The 19250-nt window shown below is 43.7% G+C and overlaps 1 protein-coding gene across 1 annotated transcript in view; it reads right to left on the reverse strand.

Annotated features, from left to right (window-relative positions):
* The window catches only part of LOC137533827 (transcription factor A, mitochondrial-like), a 46360-nt gene extending 27492 nt beyond the window's left edge, over positions 1-18868 (reverse strand). Inside the window, exons 1-3 of the mRNA XM_068255079.1 lie at positions 18616-18868; positions 8346-8530; positions 2575-2645 (exon numbers count right to left, since the gene is read on the reverse strand). Coding sequence (XP_068111180.1) covers positions 2575-2645; positions 8346-8530; positions 18616-18692 — 333 coding nt within the window. The 5' untranslated portion in view covers positions 18693-18868. The remainder of the gene's footprint in view (positions 1-2574; positions 2646-8345; positions 8531-18615) is intronic.
* Positions 18869-19250: the final 382 nt, after the last annotated feature.

Below are 19250 nucleotides of genomic sequence, written 5' to 3' on the forward strand. Positions count from 1 at the left end.
AAAAAAAAAGTGACTGGCATTGCGGTTTCCGGGCACTAGATGGAAGTGTCTCTGGGGTATGAATCTTTTAGGGTATGATGCCTTATACAGTGGAGGAAATAATTATTTGACCCCTCACTGATTTTGTAAGTTTGTCCAATGACAAAGAAATGAAGTCTCAGAACAGTATCATTTCAATGGTAGGTTTATTATAACAGTGGCAGATAGCACATCAAAAGGAAAATCGAAAAAAATAACCTTAAATAAAAGATAGCAACTGATTTGCATTTCATTGAGTGAAATACGTTTTTGAACCCCTACCAACCATTAAGAGTTCTGGCTCCCACAGAGTGGTTAGACACTTCTACTCAATTAGTCACCCTCATTAAGGACACCTGTCTTAACTAGTCACCTGTATAAAAGACACCTGTCCACAGAATCAATCAAGCAGACTCCAAACTCTCCAACATGGGAAAGACCAAAGAGCTGTCCAAGGATGTCCGAGACAAAATTGTAGACTTGCACAAGTCTGGAATGGGCTACAAAACCATTAGCAAGAAGCTGGGAGAGAAGGTGACAACTGTTGGTGCGATTGTTCGAAAATGGAAGGAGCACAAAATGACCATCAATCGACCTCGCTCTTGGGCTCCACGCAAGATCTCCAGGTTACGCATATCTCTCTGCCAACAACCCGAGGGTGGTGGAGGTTGGGGATAGTGAAAAGGGGATGGTCGGAGAGGGGGAAGGGTGTGATGTCCAGGTTGGGGAGGGTGGCGGATTTTGAGAGAATGAGGTCGAGAGTGCGGCCAGAGTGGTGGGTGGGAGAGGCCAAGGGAACTAGTGAGGGAGAGTAGTTGAGAGGCGGCAGGGGAGTAGGGATTGTCCATGGAAATGTTGAAGTCCCCAAGGATGATGGTGGGGAGGTCAGTGGAGAGTATGTGTGGGAGCCAAGAGGCTGGGTTGTCCAGGAATTGTGTAGTGGAGGTGAATGGGGGCGGTAAAGGACAACGATCACTAGCGGAAAGGGATGGTAGAGGAGGAAAACATGGGTCTCACAGGAGGTAAAGTGTAAGGAAGGGGGCAGTGTGAGGACGCGGAAAGTGCAGGATGGGGAGAGGAGCAGACCCACCCCTCCGCCGGACCTGTTGCTGGGGGTGTGACTGAGTTGAAGCCCCCATAGGAGAGGGCCACTGCTGCAGCAGTCAGAGGGGGTGAGCCAGGGCAAGGAGGGTGAGGGAATTGGAGAGGAAATGACTGTGGATTTCAGTGAGTTTATTGCGGACTGATTCTGGCATTCCAGAGGCCGCAGGAGAGAGGGGTGGTGTGCTTGTGAGAGGTCTGGATGGGAATGAGGGAGGAGAGGGGGTGAATGTGGGCGTGGGAAGGAACTGTGAGGGAGATGGAGAGGGGTGCAGGGGGTCAGTGATGAAGGAGTAGGCAGTGTGGCAGCATGGGAGGCTAGGATAGAGTGGGGAGGGTATAGCAGGTGAGGGCATGGGGTGGGGTGTGGGCAGGTGTTGGAGGAAGAGTGGGGGGCTCAAACTAGATACGGGGACTTTAGTGAGGAATAAGAGATGAAGGAGCAGGTGGAGGAAGAACATGTTTTAATATGGAGGTAGTGGAGAATGTGGAGGAAAAGCAGTGCAGAAAGGTGGAGGAGTCATGGAGTTAACCAGTAGGGAAGGGTAGTCGTTTGTGTAGGCCGGGATGGTGTTAGCAGTGTATGAAGTTATAAATAGTGCAAATATCTTGGTTTACTGCTGAACTGCTGGTGTATTCTGGAAAATGTGATTAGTAAAATGGAGTATGAGTGAGTGTAGATTTTGTGGAGTATGAGTGAGTGTAGGTTTTGTGGAGTGTGGGTGAGTGTAGGTGTAGTGGAGATGTGAGTAGGTGTAGTGGAGTATAGATGAGAGTATGTGTAGATGAGAGTAGGTGTAGTGAGTGTAGATGTACTGGAGTATGAGAGAGTGAAGGTGTAGTAGATTGAAGGTGTAGTGGAGTGAAGGTGTAGTGGAGTGTAGAGGAGTCTAAATTTAGTGAAGTGCGGGAGAGAGTAGGTATAATGGAGTGTGAGCGACTGTAGGTTTAGTGAAGGGTTGGGCACAGTAGTTGTAGCTGAGTGTAGAGTTAATGCAGCATTATGTAAATTTTGTATGCAAATTTATGCAGCTTCAAAATGGACCAATCGAATCCTGCTGAGGTGAAATTCAATTGGTTCATTTTCAAGCTGCAAACATTTGCATACAAAACTTATGCATATGCATAATCCTGCATCAACTCGAAATTATTTGCATCTCATTGACCATCTAGTGGGGTGTAGATGAAAGTAAGTATAGTCTTATGCCTAATACACACAATGAGATTTTCTGGCAGATTTCCAGCCACACGGATTATTTTCTTCATGTCCAATATGATTTCTGATCGATTTTCCGTTGACTTCTATGAAAAAAAAATCGATCGGAAATCAGATCAGACATGTTGGAAATAATTGGTCTGGCAGGAAATCTGCCAGAATACCTCATTGTCTGTGCTAGGCATAAAAGATAATAAACTGATCGCATTATATTATCTTATTTTCCAGATTCTGCTTACTTGTTTTTCAACTTCTGAAAGTGCCCTCCATTCAGTTCCAAGAAGTTTCATCAGCTCTGTACTCCGTGCTTCTACAAATGGGAAAAGTACAAACTTAGTAAAAGACTACAAGTGCACCACAGATGTTAAGGCTCCCATACATCTAGCAATGATGAGCATATTCGAGTCAGATCTCTCTCTAATCGATTAGAGAGAGATCTGTGTGCTGCCCATACACCACCGGCCCATTTTCGATCAATTTCAGCATGAAAACTCTTTGGAATTAGCTGAGGCCGCCGCATCTGCCGCCTTGCCACTGTGTATGTAATGTGTAATTGTGCGTTTATACATTACCTGCTCTGTGTCACGATGCCCGTCTGTCTTCCGCCGTTCTTCTATTAGCTGCAGACACGCAGCCGGCGTGGCTTGTGTGAGGTCACGCGCCGGCGGGCAATGCACCGGCACCGTGTATGCGGTAAGCAGAGAAGCGGCAGAAGACAGACGGGCACTTTGACACAGGATAGGTAATATATAAACGCACACTTACACATTACATACATACACATTGCAGGAACAGCGTCGCGCACCCGATTGAGCAAGTCTGCCCCCATCTTGCAGCAGGTCTGGCCAATTATTCGTCGGATGGGCATGCAGTTGGCGGCACCGATTCTCATCCGATAATCAAATCGGATGGACGATAAGCTGGCAAGTCACCTGATGTATGGCCACAATGTGATTCTGTACACACCTTACAAATAAAAAAAAAATCTCTCTAAAATACCAGCTATGCAGAAATAAGGGGATTTAACCAATATCTCCCCTCTCTCTTAATCCCAAATACCAAATGCTATAATGTAATCAATAATAAACTCACCTTTTATTAAAGGATAACTATCAAAAACAGACTGTAGTGTTCTAAAACTACAATGTGAAAATATTAGTATAATTTAATAGCGGTGTAGCAATTTCTCACTTTTTATGTTAAAAATCAGAGCCAAAATCTTTGCTTTAGTTTGTGTTCCTTTTAGCTGCACTGGAACCAGGCCTGCATTTACCTCACAGGAGCCTATAGGCACAGATCTTCCGACACCTCAGACTTCACCCTCCATGAACCTACAAACCCCCGCTGAACCGCACCGCAAGTGTGCTGGCTGTTCCAGCTGTCACTTCTCCCTTACTTCTCTTGCCTGTCATAGGTAGCTACAGGTGCCACTTAGTGTTAGGTAGCCAGAAGTACCCTCAATATTAAGAAGCTAAAGGTGTCCACAAGTATTAGGAAGCTTGAGGAAAACCATTAATTAGCTTGAGGTGCAAGAGGTGCCCCTGACTGAAGGCAGATATTGTCAGTGGAATAAGGTGAGCTTGGTGAGTAGCCCTACATTTACACTCATCAGGACTTTGCATAGGAAGGGAGGTGCGTGCCTGTAGTGCCATATGGTAAATCCGGCCCTGATCAGAACAATCGATTAAAGAGACACTGAAGCGGAATTTTTTTTTTATGATATAATGAATTGGTTGTGTAGTACAGATAATTACTAGAACATTAGTAGCAAAGAAAATATCATTTTTATTTTCAGTTATATAGTGTTTGTTTATAACATGATTTTACAGAGCAGGCCAATGAACTATTGACCTGTCCTCTGGAGAGAAAAAGAAAATACAGTGACTGACAGTTGAGATAACAAGCTTCAGAAGACAGAGCTCTCTGCGACTTTGAAAGTCATGGAGCTCAATGGCTCTTTTGCATAGAAAACAACTGTAGTTTCTTAACTCTTCCTGTACTGGAAACAATATTAGACATGTCTCTGCTCCTAATGTTTTATTTCTTATCTGTACTACACATACAAACTTTTTTTATCATAATTATTTTTTTGCTTCAGTGTCTCATTAAAGAACAAGCGACACCCATGCTAACCTAGAAATAAAAAACACATATATAAGTAGATAAATACTACCTCTACTTACATAACAGATGTATCCACGTAATGATTCCTGTAAATGTTATAAAGGAATAGCAGAAAATCCTATTCTAGGAAGTGGCCATCTTGCCAAGCTAATGCTGACATCATATCCTCCCTGACTCTTGTCCCCCCCCCCCCCCCCCTTTCTCTTGCGCATTGTGTATTCATTAGCTGCCCTCCTCCCAAAGTCTTCAGACACACACTCCCACTGAGGTGTATACTAACAATTGCACTGACTTTTTTTTAATTTATTTTTTTTTTTTATTTACATATCCAATCACCTCAACCTGTCCTTGTAATTGGACAGAATAATAATCATAAATCAAACTTTCACTTTTTAATACTTGGTTGCAAATCCTTTGCAGTCAATTACAGCTTGAAGTCTGATATGTATACACATCACCATAGGCTGGGCTTCATCCCTGGTGATGCTCTGCCAGGCCTCTGCTGCAACTGTTTTCAGTTCCTGCTTGTTCTTGGGGCATTTTCCCTGAAGTTTTGTCTTCAGCAAGTGAAATGCATGCTCAATTGGATTCAGGTCAGGTGATTGGCTTGGCCATTGCATAACATTCCACTTCTTTCCCTTCAAACTATTCGGTCGCTTTTGCAGTATGCTTCGGGTCATTGTCCATCTGCACTGTGAAGCGCCGTCCAATGAGTTATGTAGCATTTGGCTGAATATGAGCAGATAATATTGCCCGAAACACTTCTGAAATCATCCTGCTGCTTTTGTCAGCAGTCACATCATCAGACAGTCTGCAGTTAAAGTACATTGTGTTGGTTTCGTTTCAAATCCATTGAGGTTGTGTATAGAGCCAAAAACGTTAGAATTGTGTTGATGTCCCAAAATGTATGGTCCTGACTGTAATTAGAGAGTTTAGCCTATCAAATCACAAGTTGTAATTTGATCTCTCCTCTGTCACCTGACTGCCACAGCAGAAAAGCTCATTTGAAAGCAGAGCAGGAAGTAGACAAACTACATATTTTAAGGATTTGCATCAGCTGTAACAAAGATTTTTTTTTTATTTAACCCCCTTGCCGTTCCAATTGTGTCGGCAAGGGGGCAGCGCAGCACTTTAAAAAAAAAAAAAATTTCATTCATGTAGCTAGCCTAGCGCTAGCTACATGATAGCCGCTGACAAGCGGCATCCCCCTACCTATACCGATCGCCGCCGGCGCTCTCTGCAAGCAGGAAATCCCGTTCAGAACAGGATTTCCTGCTCTGCTTCCCCATGGCGACGGGGCGGGATGACGTCACCGACGTCAGAGGGAATCCCGATCCACCCCTCTGTGCTGCCTGGCACTGATTGGCCAGGCTGCGCAAGGGGTCTGGAGGGGGGGGGGTGCAGCAAGTAGTGGCGAATCGGCGGCGATCTAAATATGCACGCAGTTAGCAAAGTGCTAGCTGCGTGCAATAAAAATAAATAAAAAAAAATAAAATTGGCCCAGCGGGGCCTGAGAAATCCTCCTGCGCAGGTTACCCCGAGCTGAGCTCAGGATAACCGGCAAGGAGGTTAAAGGTTATTATGCTGTTGCGTATCTTTTAGAGCAGCGAGAGCGTTCTGAGTTCACTACCGCTTAAAGGGTAAAAAAACTGTTCTATGAATCAGTTCCTCTGCAGTGGGATGAAGTCAGACTGCAGTGGTAATTCTCCCTGATAGCTAAAAAGAGGACCTTAAACTATGGTTGGCTGTGACAGATAATCCTGACAGCATATAAGAGATAGATTCAGATCCACAGATTATCATTGCTCATTATGAGAGCTGAACAAACATAAGCACCAGCAACATATGCTAGTGAGACTCCATCTTCAAACCTAGATTTTACGTTGTAAATCCAAAATAAGAAAAACGGGATTACAAAAATATTTCTGTGGTTACAGTTGTTTATCTTCAAGTTTATTGGAACTTCAGGATAACTTTGAAGTGTCTGCATACTCAACTTGCTTAGGCCCAGTTTACATTAGCGTTTTTTTGCGGAGCCGGCTGTACGGATCCGGCCATCAGGATCAGGTAAAAACGGTCAGTTTCTACAGCCAGTGTGCTGTAAACTGTCGGTTTTCTATCCTACGCAGCTGCAAAGTCTTCCATTTTCCGTTCCACTGGGCACAACAGTCCGGAAAAATAGGGCCTGCAGCAATTTTTGTCCGTTGAGGCACGGAACACACTTGTCTGTCAGTTTTCTGCGCGTGTTTTCTTGCATACTTTTTCTGCACACCAAGTGTGTTTCTATGCAGGAAAACGTGCGTGTTTTTTCCCAGCAGCTGATGTAATTGAAACAGAAAACTGACAAAATGTGCAGTCATCATGCAGAATGTCAGTTTTTTGTCTGCGTGCGAACATCATAAGTGTGTACCAGCCCATTGATTACCATGAGTTCTCAGTTTTTCTATACAGAAAACGCGCACGAAAACAGTCAAGTGTGATCCCTGCCTTAGTGGAACGGACAATGGATCCGTACATGCAGATCGTTTGTACAGTATACATTCCGCTTCCGTTCACCGCTTATGTGAACCGGGCCTTATTTGTTTTATATTGCAACAACAAAGAGTTAGTGGGTTAGCACACGGAAACAAACACATAGAGAGGATAATTTAGATTGCGGTGTGCAGACTGTCAGTGCGCTCTGAACCGAAGCAGTATAATGCAACAAGAAGACACGTGCACATCCAACCCTCAGAAGAAGCTATTGAAGCGAAACGGTCGTCAGGCCATGCACCAGATGGCACCCACTGCCCAGCCCACATTCCCTCCACTTTGCGCACGATAAGTATTAACTTGAATGTTATTTGTATTACACAAGGTGAACTTTTTTTTATTTTTTTTATTACAAGAATTAAATGCAAGTGCATCAGCAATAAATCAACGTTAGAAATGCCGTGCTTTTCACCGTGTCTTCATGTTTTATATCGGCAGGTAAGCAGAATGTGTACAGGTAAATACAGAGGTTGATGGTGGTAACTGAAAACGATGAGCAAAGCCCAATGACTGCAGACTGAAAGGAGGTGGAGATCATTAGACAACCTCTCTTTTCTCCTTGCTTAATTAATAGTTTCACACTAAATGAATGGGTGTCAATTAGTAGTGCCATTTAATTAGAAATCTTTAGTTTTACTTTTTTCCTGATTAAAGGACACCTGAAGTGAGAGAGATTTGAAGGCTGCCATATTTATTTCATTTTAAATTATACCAGCTGCCTGGCATCCTGCTGATCTCCCTGGCATCAGTAGTGTCTGTATCACACACCCAAAACAAGCACAGGGCTGTGGAGTCGGTACAAAAATCATCCGACTCCAACATTTACGAAACCTCCGACCCCCAGGTACCCAAAACGGCTCCAACTCCTTAGTCTAATACTTAACAGGGTTGTGGATTTGGTACAAAAATCATCCGACGATGCCCAATCCAGGTAACCAAAATTACTCCGACTGCTCAGGCCTGAACAAGCATGCAGGAAATTCAATCAAACTTCAAACACCTGATCTGCATGCTTGTTCAGGGCCTATGGCTAAAAACATTAGATGCAGAGGATCAGCAGGACAGCCAAGCAACCTGCACTATTTGTTTGTTTTTGTTTAAGGGGGGGGGGGACCAACTTGTTTTTTAGTTTAAAAAAAAAAAAAAAAAAAAATCTCTTTTGAATTTTTTAACATTGATTTTCTCAAAAACTACAAGGTATTTTTGAAAAAAGGTTTCAGTTTTTCCCACAAAATCAAATTTCACATTTTCAGGTTGTTCTATCTGTACATTTGAAAAAAAAAGACAGCACTAGAAGGCAGACAATGTACCTGTCAAAGTGTTAAAAGTGTTAAACACAGCAGCCAATACTCACCTGGGTGCTGCTTAGCTACCTGTGGTCTCTGTTGAATACAAAATCGGATGAAAGCAGTCAAAGGGCGTTTTGGGGGATCTTCTATGGAAGGTGTTCGCGATAACTCTTCTGGAGTCAGCTTTTTTGAAAACCATCTTGTTGTCACGCATTGTACAAGGGACACTGTGCTTGGAAGACTGCTGCATCTGGAAATGAAGACACAGCAATGGTTGTAGGTCTGCTGTCAAACAGTATTGCAAAAATTCAAAGTCCATCTACAGGAATGTAAATATATGTATAGACCTAGATTGGATCTGCAAATCCCTGTAATCGAATACTAGTACTTATACCACTTTTGTCACTGTAAATGCCAATTCTGTAGTTCGAATATTGTATACCATTGTCTGTATTATGTACCACGTTTGTGTCTTACTTTGTAAAGCACTTTGTGCTGGCGGTTTATAAATCAATAATATCTACAGGATCTTCTCAAAAAATTAGCATATTGTAATAAAGTTCATTATTTTCTGTAATGTACTGATAAACATTAGACTTTCATATATTTTAGATTCATTACACACAACTGAAGTAGTTCAAGCCTTTTATTGTTTTAATATTGATGATTTTGGCATACAGCTCATGAAAACCCAAATTTCCTATCTCAAAAAATTAGCATATTTCATCCGACCAATAAAAGAAAAGTGTTTTTAAAACAAAAAAAAAGGTCAACCTTCAAATAATTATGTTCAGTTATGCACTCAATACTTGGTCGGGAATCCTTTTGCAGAAATGACTGCTTCAATGCGGCGTGGCATGGAGGCAATCAGCCAGTGGCACTGCACAGGTGTTATGGAGGCCCAGGATGCTTCAATATAACCCTGCATTTCAACTTTGCTCTAAAACATTATTTACAGTATATTATATGCAACCAGCATTTTTTTTTTACTAGACCAGCATTGGAAGGGTTACACAGGGCTTTAAAGTTCCTGGAGATTTCTGCAGACCATCCGAAGCTGACAGATACATTTATGTAAACAAAATGTATCTAAGTGTTGAATGTGACTCACTCTCTCTGATTGAAAAGGAGCTGGAGGACAGCCAAAAGAGTGTGTAACATTTCTCAATAGATACATTCAACTAAATAGAATGTTACAATCTGAACTTCTGCATATCTCTCCACGGAACTTTAAACCTCTGTGTTTAACCCTTCCAATGCTGGTCTAGTGAAAACAAAATGCTTTTTGCATATAATATGCTGTAAATAATGTTTTAGAGCAAAGTTGAAATGCAGGGTTATATTCCGCTCATCCAGAGCATTGGGCCTTGCGTCTCAACTTTCTCTTCACAATATCCCACATATTCTCTATGGGGTTCAGGTCAGGAGAGTTGGCAGGCCAATTGAGCACAGTAATACCATGGTCAGTAAACCATTTACCAGTGGTTTTGGCACTGTGAGCAGGTGCCAGGTCGTGGTGAAAAATGAAATCTTCATCTTCATAAAGCTTTTCAGCAGATGGAAGCATGAAGTGCTCCAAAATCTCCTGATAGCTAGCTGCATTGACCCTGCCCTTGATAAAACACAGTGGACCAACACCAGCAGCTGTGGGTACTTGACATTGGACTTCAGGAATTTTGGCATTTCCCTCTCCCCAGTCTTCCTCCAGACTCTGGCACCTTGATTTCCAAATGACATGCAAAAGTTGCTTTCATCTGAAAAAAGTACTTCTGAGCCAGTGCTGCTTCTCTGTAGCCCAGGTCAGGTGCTTCTGCCGCTGTTTCTGGTTCAAAAGTGGCTTGACCTGGGGAATGCGGCACCTGTAGCCCATTTCCTGCACATGCCTGTACACGGTGGCTCTGGATGTTTCTACTCCAGACTCAGTCCACTGCTTCCGCAGGTCCCCCAAGGTCTGGAATCGGTTCTTCTCCACAATCTTCCTCAGGGTCCGGTCACCTCTTCTTGTTGTGCAGCGTTTTCTGCCACACTTTTTCCTTCCCACAGACTTCCCACTGAGGTGCCTTGATAGAGCACATTGGAACAACCTATTCATTCAGAAATTTCTTTCTGTGTCTTACCCTCTTGCTTGAGGGTGTCAATGATGGCCTTCTGGACAGCAGTCAGGTCGGCAGTCTTACCCATGATTGCCGTTTTGAGTAATGAACCAGGCTGGGAGTTTTTAAAAGCCTCAGGAATCTTTTGCAGGTGTTTAGAGTTAATTAGTTGATTCAGATGATTAGGTTAATAGCTCGTTTAGAGAACCTTTTCATGATATGCTAATTTTTTGAGAACTACTTCAGTTGTGTGTAATGAGTCTAAAATATATGAAAGTAATGTTTATCAGTACATTACAGAAATTAATGAACTTTATCACAATATGCTAATTTTTTGAGAAGGACCTGTATATAAAAACATGTACAATACTCCTCATAATTATTCATTCCCCTGGCAAATTTTAACAAAGTTACTTTTATTCATCCAGCAAGTTATTTTTTTATGGGAAATGACATATGTGGCTCCCTAAAGATAATAAGATGATGTTCAAGAGGCATTATTGTGGGAAATGTATTTCTCAGCTTTTATTTACTGTATTTACGGTATATTAGAGTAAAAAGTGTCCAGTCCAAAATTATTCATACCCTTCTCAATAATCAATAGAAAAGCCTTTTATTGGCTTTTACAGCAATCAAACATTTCCTATAATTGCAGACCAGCTTTCTGAATGTCTCCACAGGTATTTTTGCCCATTCAACTTTAGGTATGAGCTTCAAATCTTACAAGCTGGAAGGTTTTCTTGCCATCACCCTGATCTTTAGCTCCCTCCACAGATTCTCAATTGGATTCAAGTCAGGACTCTGTCTGGGCCACTCCTAAACGTTAATGTGGTAGTCTGCTAACGATTTCTTCACCACTTTTGCTGTGTTTTGGGTCATTGTCACATTGAAATATCCGCTGGTGCCCAAGTTTCTCTTCAGACTGCCTGATGTCATTGAGAATCCTCTTGTATTGCTCTTTTTTCATGGCGCGGTTTACTGCGATTAGGTTCCCTGGTCCATTGGCTGAAAAACACCCCCAAAGCATTAGGTTCCCACCACCATGTTTGACAGTGGGTATGGTGTTTGGGTTGAAGGCTTCTCCGTTTTACGCCAAATGAAGGAAACATCAATGTGACCAAACAATTAAAATTTTGTTTCATCTGACCATAACACAGAAGACCAGAAGTCTTCTTCTTTGTCCAGATGAGCATTTGCAAAAGCCAAGCGAGCTTTTGTGTGCCTTATCTGGAGAAGTGGTGTCCTCCTTGGTCTACACCTGTTGAGACATTGCCACCACCAGAGCCCAGATTCACCAGGATGGTCTTGGTGGTGATCCATGGATTCTTTTTCATCTCTCTCACTATCCTCCTGGCCAGCACAGGTGTCACTTTTGGCTTACGACCACGTCCTCTGAGATTTACCACAGTGCGGAACATCTTGTATTTTTTAATAATACTTTGCACTGTAGCCACTGGAACTTGAAAACATTCGTTTCCACTACTGCGGTGCGGAATCGCCTGGATTCCACCGTGGATGAAATCGCATGCGGATGCGATTCCGCATGCGTTTTTTGCCGCGAATTCGCATAGGTGAGGGTATGTGCGAATTTAACCATGTCACTGCCTGTGTGAATTTACATTGGTACCTATGCGAATTCGCTGCAAAAAATGCATGGGGAAAACGCATGTGATTTCCCTATTAAATACATTGTGTGCGATTCGCCTGCATTCCACACACAGGCGAATTCTGCAGTGTGTTCCGTGCAGATTTTCTCCGCACAATAAAATGCTCCCGCAGACGCATAAGTGGAAACAGGCCCATTCACTTAGCTATGCGAATCCGCATACGCAAGACGCATGCGGATTCGCGATAGTGGAAACGAGGCCTCAGAAATGGCCATATAGCCCTTTCCTGACTTGTGAGCAGCCACAATGCGCAGCCGCAGGTCCTCACTTAGCTCCTGTCTGAGGCCCAGTGCACACCAAAAACCTCTAGCAGATCCGCAAAACGCTAGAGGTTTTTTGAGGCAGATAGAGCGATTCTAGGCATGTTTTCTAAACATGCCTAGCGTTTTTTGGAGCGTTTTTGTGTAGCAGATTAAACATACTGTTACAGTAAAGCTGTTACTGAACAGCTTCTGTAACAAAAACGCCTGGAAAACCGCTCTGATTTAGCGTTTTTCCACTTTCCTATACTTGAACATTGAGGCAGAAACGCCTCAGAAATCTAAAAAATGCTGCAGCCCGGGAGTTTGCGTTTGTGGAAAAAACGAGCCGCTCTGGTGTGCACCATCCCATTCACTTTCATTAGCCAAGCGTTTTAAAAAACGCTTCAGAACCACTCTGGTGTGCACTAGCTTAGCCATGACTGTCCACAAACCAACTGCAAAGAGCTGCTGTTTTTCGCATGTTGAGTTGATTAAGGCTACTTGCACACCAAGACGTTGCATTAGGTGCTACGTTAAGGTCGCATAACGTGCACCTAACGCAAGGCCTGGTGCTCTTCGATGTTGACGTCAGAGAGAGCCGCGTTGTGCAGCTCACTCTGGCGTCCGTGATGCGTACGTTTGGACGCATGCGGCATCACGTGGTCCCGCCGGCCAATCGCTGCACAGAGCGGCCGCACCAGGAAGTAAACACTGTAGGTCACAACATGCAGTGAATATTAGCCATGTTCCTGGCCGCTCTCCGCTCCTCCCCAACATGACTGAGCATGTGCAAACAGTCTAACGCGGCTTAAGCCGCTGTAACACCGTAGCATGCTGCACTTTCGGAAGAACGTGCAGCGTTACATGTAATGCAACGTGGGCAGTGTGAACAGCCCAATTGTGTTACATTGCTGTACGTCCCTGTGTGTAAGCAGCCTAAAACAGCTGTTCCCAATTAATCAGGGTAACTAGGATGCTTGGACTATTTGGAATGGTATAGAACTTTGGATTTTCCCACAGTCTGTGACAGTTTGTGAAGGGTATGAATAATTTTGGATTGGCCACTTTTTGCTCAAATATAAATAAGAGCTGAGAAATGGTTTCTTTCCACAATAATGACTTGTACAATATCTTTTGGAAGACACCTATGTCATTTCCAGTCAAAAAATTACTTGCTGGTTGAAGTTACTTTGAGTCAGAATTTGCCAGAGATCTGAATAATTTTGGGTGGTACTGCATATACCAGTAATCAGTAAGCACAAATGTTGCCCTTCCTGCATGGACATAGGCTTCTGAAGCTAACACTGGTTAACACTGGTAGAAGGCTCTGGAGGTGGGGATGTTGCTTGGATTGCATAAGATTTCATTCTATAGCAATTACTATTTTTATTGCAAGAGGCGGCTGGTGACTGGGCTCCTGATAAAGGGGCATATTCACTATACTGTGGTAAGCAGAATAAAGTGCGTAAAGTCTAACGTAAGAGGAGTAGGGCATAATGCATGGCATGTAATGTATTGCATTCTGCTCTACTCATCCTGAGGTAAGACTTTACGCATGTTATTCTGCTAAACGCAGTTTAGTGACTAATGCTTCATACACACTTGAGATAAAAGTCTTTGGTAAAGACAAGATCACAGACCAATTTTACCCCATTACATGTAGTACGAGAGCCATACTCTACACAGTCTATTCTATGGAGCTGCACTCCCCATCAGATAAAACTCTTTGCAAGATGCTGCACACAAAGATGCCTGTACACATTCAAAAGATCATTATCTGCAAAAGATCTCTTCCTGCAATAGATCCATTCCCGCAAAATGCATTCATAGTCTATGATATCTGCAGATCCTCATACACACCTTGTTTAACAGGCAATCATCTGCAGATCAGATCCACCAGGATGGATTTTCAGATCTGCAGATGATTGCCAGATATGCAGATGAAGTCTGTTAAACAAGGTGTGTATGAGATCTGCAGATCTCAGACTATGAATGCATTTTGCAGGAATGGATCTATTGCAGGAAGAGATCTTTTGCAGATAATGATCTTTTGAATGTGTACAGCATCTTTGTGTGCAGCATCTAGCAAAGATTTTATCTGATGGGGAGTTCAGCTCCATAGAATAGACTGTGTAGAGTATGGCTCTCATACTACATGGAATGGGGTAAAATTGGTCTGTGATCTTGCCTTTTCCAAAGACTTTTATCTCAAGTGTGTATGCAGCATTAGGCCACAATTCATTAAGATCATGCTGGAGATAATAAGGCAAGAGAACACTTACCACGGCACAGTGAGAGAGTTATCTCATCTCTTCATTCCTTAAGTTACCTCCTCTGTAGTTATTTTCACACACAGTTAATTGTCTTTAACGTTAGATTTCTGGAGTTATTTTAAGGATTGAAGAGTTAACTTAAAGACAGAAGAGTAAACTTAAAGACAGAAGAGTTAACTTTAGGTTTGCCTGAGGTAAAATGTTTCCGGAATACGACATGCCTCATCACCATGGTGACCACTCTAGAAACGTTATTAAAGACAGGAGATGAGCTTAGTGAATTGAGGCCTTTAACAGGTTAAAGGACAACCGAGGTGACATATGACAGGATGAGATAGACATGTGTATGTATAGTGTCAAACACACATAACTATGCGGTGTTCCTTTTTTTCTTTCTCTGCCTGAAAAAGTTAAACATCAGGTATGCAAGTGACAGTTTCTGTCCGGGTCAGACTATAACAGTGATGGCTAACCTTGGCACTCCAGCTGTGGTGGAACTACAAGTCCCATGAGGCATTGCAATACTCTTACAGCTCTGAGCATTACTCGGGGAGGCAGAGGCATGATGGGATTTGTAGTTTTGTCACAGCTGGAGTGCCAAGGTTAGCCATCACTGGACTATAGCATAACCCTCACTGATAAGTAATTACAGCCATAAAACACTTTTTTGCCAGTAAATGGCTTCTGAGAGCAGAAAAGAGATTTTAAAAAGTCAATTCATAGATGTGAGCTCTGGCATACTTCAATGAAGGTGTCATGGAGCAGAGACAATGAAACAATAAAAACTTACAAAGTAGATTTAAATATAAAATAAAATCGTGGGATATCTAAAAAAGTCGTTTTTAGGAGAAGGAGGGCAGATACAATTGTTTTTCTCATCAGTTTATTTTCACCTCGGTTGTCCTCTAAGGATTTTTGCACAAATAAATACCAACTCCATTACTGTCTGTGGATTACTAGGAAAGTCTTTATACCTACAATGAGGCTAAGTTCACAGTGGGACGTTAAAGTCGCACGTTAAAACAGCATTTAACGCAGAATAACTCACTGCAATGAAAAATCAATGCCCTGTTCACAGTGCACACGTTGCGTTGGTGTCTAACGCTGCACGTTAAGTAAAAGTACTGCATGCAGTGCGTTATACACGTTATTAGCTGCGTTGGACTGTTTGCACATGCTCAGTAATGACTTGGAAGCATACTTTTCATTGCCTGTATTTATTACTGTATCTGCTGTATGCGACGGTAACGCTGCGTTGCCACTTTTTGGGCGTGTTGCGTTGTAAGCTTGCGGTGCGACTTTAACGTGGCATCAAACCACAACGTCCCACTGTGAATCTAGCCTCAGGCTTTGATCATCCCAGTTATCATAATATACAAATGAGTGCAGTGAGAACCATTTCTCAGAATACCAAGCTACAAAAATGATTAATTAGTACCAGGGATTATCTCCGAGGTTATTCACAACTGATTATTCGTGAACCAGAAGGGCACGGGAGCTGCAATTTGGCATAGAGGTCGTTTGCGATGTCTCCTCCCCACCCTGAAAATTTGGAGAGTGTAGGATGTGTGGAAGCGGAGATATTTAGTATTTTACCACCAGCAGCATAATTAACTTCACACTGAGCATGCGTGCTACTCTGTGTGGAAGGGAGCATCTGGGCAGCACAATCAGACATTACAACGGCGGCATTATGGGTAATTAACCCCTCCACATCCAGCCCTGCACCTGCAGCAATTAACCCTTATTTGAATCACGAGTAATCAGTCGTGATTAACCTCGGTGAGCATCCCTGATTAGTACCTCGCTGAACATGTGTCGTTCCTACAGCTAGATTCACAATGCTGGAATTTCAATTTTGTCCCAGTCTCTGTGTGAAAGACAGGGGAACACCAAGAAAAATGCGGACATGGGAGATCAATGGCAGTGTTCACACACTAGCTTTGGCCAGTGTTGTTCCATCAGTGTTCAATGGAAGCTACCTACAGTGTTTTGATCATCTCACTGATGCATGCATAAAAATGTATGCAAAACGGACTGCACCACTAAAGTTAGATTCACAACAGGCTTGGTGGGTTGTCCAGGAGCTCCCAGGACACCGGAAAAAAGAAAACAAAAAACCCCCCCATATTTAACACGAAATCCAGAAGCAACTTCACACTGCCCCTATGTACTAGAATGTGTCACCAGCAGCAGAACTGAGTCCAGCTCTGTGCGCTCTCTTCTCTCTGCCACGTGATTGCTCTTGTGCCTGGTATCTCTTCCTGCATGCCATGTGAGATACAGGAAGAGATGCTGCGCACTATAGAGTGCAGGAGGCAGAGTGGATAGACATTCAGTGCTAGATGGTGAGTTCAGCACTGCTTCTGCTGCAGGGGAGCTCTGCAAGGCTGTTGACAGAAAGGCATAGAGGGGAACAGAGGCAGACAGCGAGGCACAGACGGGGACAAAGAGGCACAGAGTGGGGCACTGGAGTCAAAGGAGGCACAGGGGACAGAAGTGGAACTGCATCCCCACAGATTTACATTGCCCAAGCTGCGGGATAGGGATTCGCCTGCCTATCAGCCATCTCCTCCTGGATTACTGCTAGGTTCCTGAAACTAAACCTGGACAAAACAGAATTTATGATCTTCCCACACCCTCCATTCCTGACACTCCCAGATGTAAATGTCACTGTTAACCACACTACCATTCGCCCGACCACTCAAACCCGCTGTCTGGGTGTCACCCTGGACTCTGCACTCTCCTTCACCCCCCACATCCAAAGCCTCACAAAGTCCTGCAACTTCCACCTCTGTAACATCTGCCCTTTCCTGACCTCTGTCACCACCAAACTCCTAATGCATGCCCTCATAATTTCCTGCTTTGACTACTACAACACCCTTCTGTCTGGTCTCCCTATGACCCGATTGCCCTGCTGAAGTCCATCATTAATGCAGCAGCCAGAATTATCCACTCCTCCCATCGCTCCACCACAGCGGCCCCCTTCTGTGAATCCCTCCACTGGCGTCCTATACAGTTCAGAATCAGATTCAAGATACTGGGTCTGGCCTACAAATTTGTCCACAAAAACCTGCCCAACCAACATTTCCAATCTTACCCAGAAATACACACCTAGACGTTCATTCCACGCCTTCAATGAACTTTGTCTGACTGCCCCAAGCATCACCCAATCCCATGCACGCCTCCTAGACTTCTCAAGAGCTGCTACATTACTATGAAATGTCCTACCCCCCCCCCCCCCCACACACACACACCCATTAGTGTCTCCACATCCTTCAACATCTTCAAGAAGGCCCTCATAACTCGCCTTTTCACTCTAGACTACCCCCACATGACTAATGCTCTAAACCCAGAACTCTGGTCCCCTACGTTCCATGTTCCTACCTCTCCCTCTGTTCATGCACCTGTAATGAAAAATTTTGCAACCCATTATATTTTGCAACTTGAAATAGAGGACAGTGTATGACTGCGTAGGCGTGGCTTCTCTCTGTTAACACGCCTGTAATTTTTTGCATTGAGCTAGTAGGGGGGTTGTTCCCTCCAGGGGGATTATTAGTTGAGTTGCAAAAAATTTCACTACACACCATTACTGTACACCCATCCTATGGATTTGAGTGAACTCGAGTGGCATTAACTCCATGCTCCCATCCAGTGACTGACTAAGCATTATCTTGTACTCATACTGTGCTGCGTAATCTGGTTTTCATGTTTCCCTATATAGTCTTATTGCTGTATGTCATCCCTAAATATTGTCTGTAACCTTAATTAAAGTCCACGGCTGCGTAATATGTTGGCGCTTTATAGATACAATAAATAAAACATAGAGTACAAGGCAGTAAGTGTAAAACTAGCCTGAATATTATATATATGAGACTCCATATTCCTGCTTCAGATTCCTTTTATGCGGCATAAAAAGCAATAACACTGTTTTCTCATCCCCACCACCCAACAGTTTCAGCAAGCTTTGCCCTAGCCCATAACACCCATGCTGGAACTTGTAGTCCCGCTTTGCAGCTAATAAACAAGGGGGGGGGGAAGAGGTAGAGACTGGTGGCACCTTGTAGCCTGAGGACAGCCGAGCCCGACCAAGGACTTGACAAGGATGCCGACACCTCTATAAAGCAGGTACACCATTACCGCATCACACACTACACAACCCGCTCAAGCGCAAGGCAGGCCGGGAACGTCCCTCACACGTCACTTCCGCCATGTGTTCCGACCACAAAACTAAAGCCTCCAGCCCCTTCGTAATTAGCGTCGCAGGCTGAGTTTTCTACGCAGCTAATAGAAAGCTCTCCCCTCCCTGCGCCCGGGGTAACAGACATGGTTTGAATGCGGGAGCTCTGAGTTGTTAGCGGAACTACTGCAGGGGATCACGTTTCCTTAGGGAAGGGTTTCCTAACACACACGGAAGTGTGTTGGAGTGCGCATGCGTATAGCTAATGAAAGGCAAAGTTGGTAGCGAGTCGACCAGTAGAGGTGTAATGTCTGATTACGCTGCCTCAAAGCTGCCCTCCATGGCAGACATGACTTCCTCATTCTTTGGAGATCGCTTCCTCATTCCACAAAGAGAAGGCAGCACAATCAGACATAGCACAGCTCAGACTTTGCTTCTGCAGAGCTGCCCTCCAATGGTAATTAATTCAGCAGCACTTCCGTGCTGTGAATGGGGTCTATTGTAATGCGCTGAAG

The sequence above is a fragment of the Hyperolius riggenbachi genome, chromosome 10 (genome assembly GCF_040937935.1).
Source record: "Hyperolius riggenbachi isolate aHypRig1 chromosome 10, aHypRig1.pri, whole genome shotgun sequence".
In the NCBI taxonomy this organism is placed as follows: domain Eukaryota; kingdom Metazoa; phylum Chordata; class Amphibia; order Anura; family Hyperoliidae; genus Hyperolius; species Hyperolius riggenbachi.